The 2,209-nt window shown below is 34.7% G+C and overlaps 1 protein-coding gene across 2 annotated transcripts in view; it reads left to right on the top strand.

Moving 5' to 3' along the window:
- The window catches only part of LOC107696543 (splicing factor 3A subunit 2-like), a 14,684-nt gene that overhangs the window by 10,701 nt on the left and 1,774 nt on the right, over positions 1-2,209 (top strand). For both annotated transcript variants that reach the window (XM_016496946.1, XM_016496936.1), the window contains exons 5-6: positions 1,773-1,822; positions 1,962-2,102. In XM_016496946.1, coding sequence (XP_016352432.1) covers positions 1,773-1,822; positions 1,962-2,102 — 191 coding nt within the window. The remainder of the gene's footprint in view (positions 1-1,772; positions 1,823-1,961; positions 2,103-2,209) is intronic.

The following is a 2,209-nucleotide window of genomic DNA, read 5'->3' as shown; positions in this document are numbered from 1 at the left end:
GCTATAACAAAGATTAATCTAAATTTAATTAATACAGTGAACACTATGCAGTGTTATTTTACACTTAATTATTAAATTTCTGTACCTAAATACTATTTATTTTATCTATGCTTGTAAATTGTGTATTTGTTCTTTTTTCCCCCTTTTTCTTTCTTTTTTTTTAGTGACTGTTCACTTGCCTTTAATCATGTTTGAACTTTCTCAGACTATAGTTTTTGCTGTGGTATATGAAGAAGTACTTAAAGTGTATGGAAAGCAAAGTTACAATGATATAAAATTAGTGTCATTCATTTTTTGTCATTCACATTGATGTTAAAATGACGTTTTCTGATTTGTGACATTACTTTTTATGTACTGCTAAAACACTGCTGGTCACTTTCAGAAGTTGTAGTGATGCTTTCTTTTCCAAGAAAGAATGTGAAACAAATTGGTTACATAATTTTCATTTTTGAATATTTTAAAATATAATTTAAATAGATTTTTCACACTTTAAGCAATATCGTATTGCATATCGAATATCACATTTTTTAACAAGGTATCGCGTATCGCATTTTTTTTCAATATCGCACAGCCCTACCATTAATCAACAGAAAAACATCATAAAAACATGATTTCTGTATGAATCTGAGCCAGAATACAACAATTTTTTCAATTTTCAGCCCATTTTCACGTCACATGACATTATTTGATGCCTAATCCTGATTTTAAGGTCAGAATTATGTCCAGAGGCAGAAGAAAATGCAAACATGATCCTGATACCGTCTGCTGTTTTTTGTTTTGCTGCATCCAAACAGCCACAAGCTTTTGTGAAAAAAGCTTATTTATTAGTAAATCTGTTCTTTGACATTAAATTGAGTATTTGAACATATTTTCCACTCGTTCGCAGATTGTAAGTTGAATTATGTATTTTGAAATCATCTTTTTGTCATGCAAAACCAAATCTTTTGACATTTGACTGCTTTTTATTTTGATAAGTGCATTAAAGCTCATATGTAAATACAATTTGAAAAATCTTCATTTTTTATTTTGTGAAAAAAATGTACATGATGGAAAGTTTTTATTGATATTTTTGAACCCAGCATCATCAATGTTAGGCCTTTTTTTGTGAATCAGCAGATGTTTGTTGTTTGTGACGGTGAGGAAATTTTCCCACCGGTTAATCGACGTGTGACAACACCGGTAATATTCAAGTTTTATTTGTACAGCACTTACGCCGGTAATACCGGTATCACCGCGGAGGCGTTCCCTCTTTTCCTCGCTTTCCTTCGCTTTGAAATAGCTTGTAAAAGCTGCGTGCGCATTTTACTTTCACTTTCAAATAGCGGCACGCGGGGGGCAAGTGACGTAACCGGTGTTGCGGCTTAACACCGGTATCACCGTCAGCACCGTCTAACACAGCAAGCCTAGAGTGAATCCCATTAATTTGCTTTATAGACGCGGTTCGCATTGTCATGAAGAAAACCTCTGAATATTAGGAAAAGTAATTGAAATTTCAATAGGGAATATATAATTTATTTCTCATTCTCTGGTGGTTCTTTTAAATGAATCATCTATTGTTTTTTTTGTATTAGATACATTTATGCATTAGATAGTATAATGTTTAATTGTTTTAATATCAATGTTAAGAAAACAGATTTGTAGAAATCCATATTCAATAATCACAAACAACTGGACAGTCATGAAAATTAATTTATGAAAATCTGTGGGAAGCCCCGGTACAAGTCTAAAAGTCATTGATTAACAGATGTACTTGTTTTTTATTTTGCCTGAAGTAACAAAACAAAGAGATCCGGAGTGCGGTCAGCAGAGTCTGCTTTTCCAGGTAAAGCCAGTCCTTTCTGTCTGACTTTGAGAAGCTGTATGTTTTGGTTGGTCCTGAGATCTGACATCCGTCTGAAAGTTGAATGCTTTTCTTGTGATTTTGATCAGCGAACCTAATAAATGCTGTCCTTGTGTTCAAGATTGATTACCCAGAGATAGCAGAAGGTATCGGGCCGAGGCATCGCTTCATGTCAGCGTATGAGCAGAGAATCGAACCTCCGGACCGTCGCTGGCAGTATCTGCTGTTCGCAGCCGAGCCGTATGAAACCATCGCATTCAAGGTCTGTTGACTAAACATCTAATGCTCTCATACTTCAAGATCTTTTGAGGAGCGTTTGTTTCCAGAAGCTTTACTTTCACTGTTCCTCAGCGGAGGAATGATCTTCAA

Source organism: Sinocyclocheilus anshuiensis, unplaced genomic scaffold (genome assembly GCF_001515605.1).
Source record: "Sinocyclocheilus anshuiensis isolate Anshui unplaced genomic scaffold, SAMN03320099.WGS_v1.1 scaffold217, whole genome shotgun sequence".
Classification (NCBI taxonomy): Eukaryota; Metazoa; Chordata; class Actinopteri; order Cypriniformes; family Cyprinidae; genus Sinocyclocheilus; species Sinocyclocheilus anshuiensis.
This window is presented reverse-complemented; position numbering and strand designations above follow the sequence as displayed.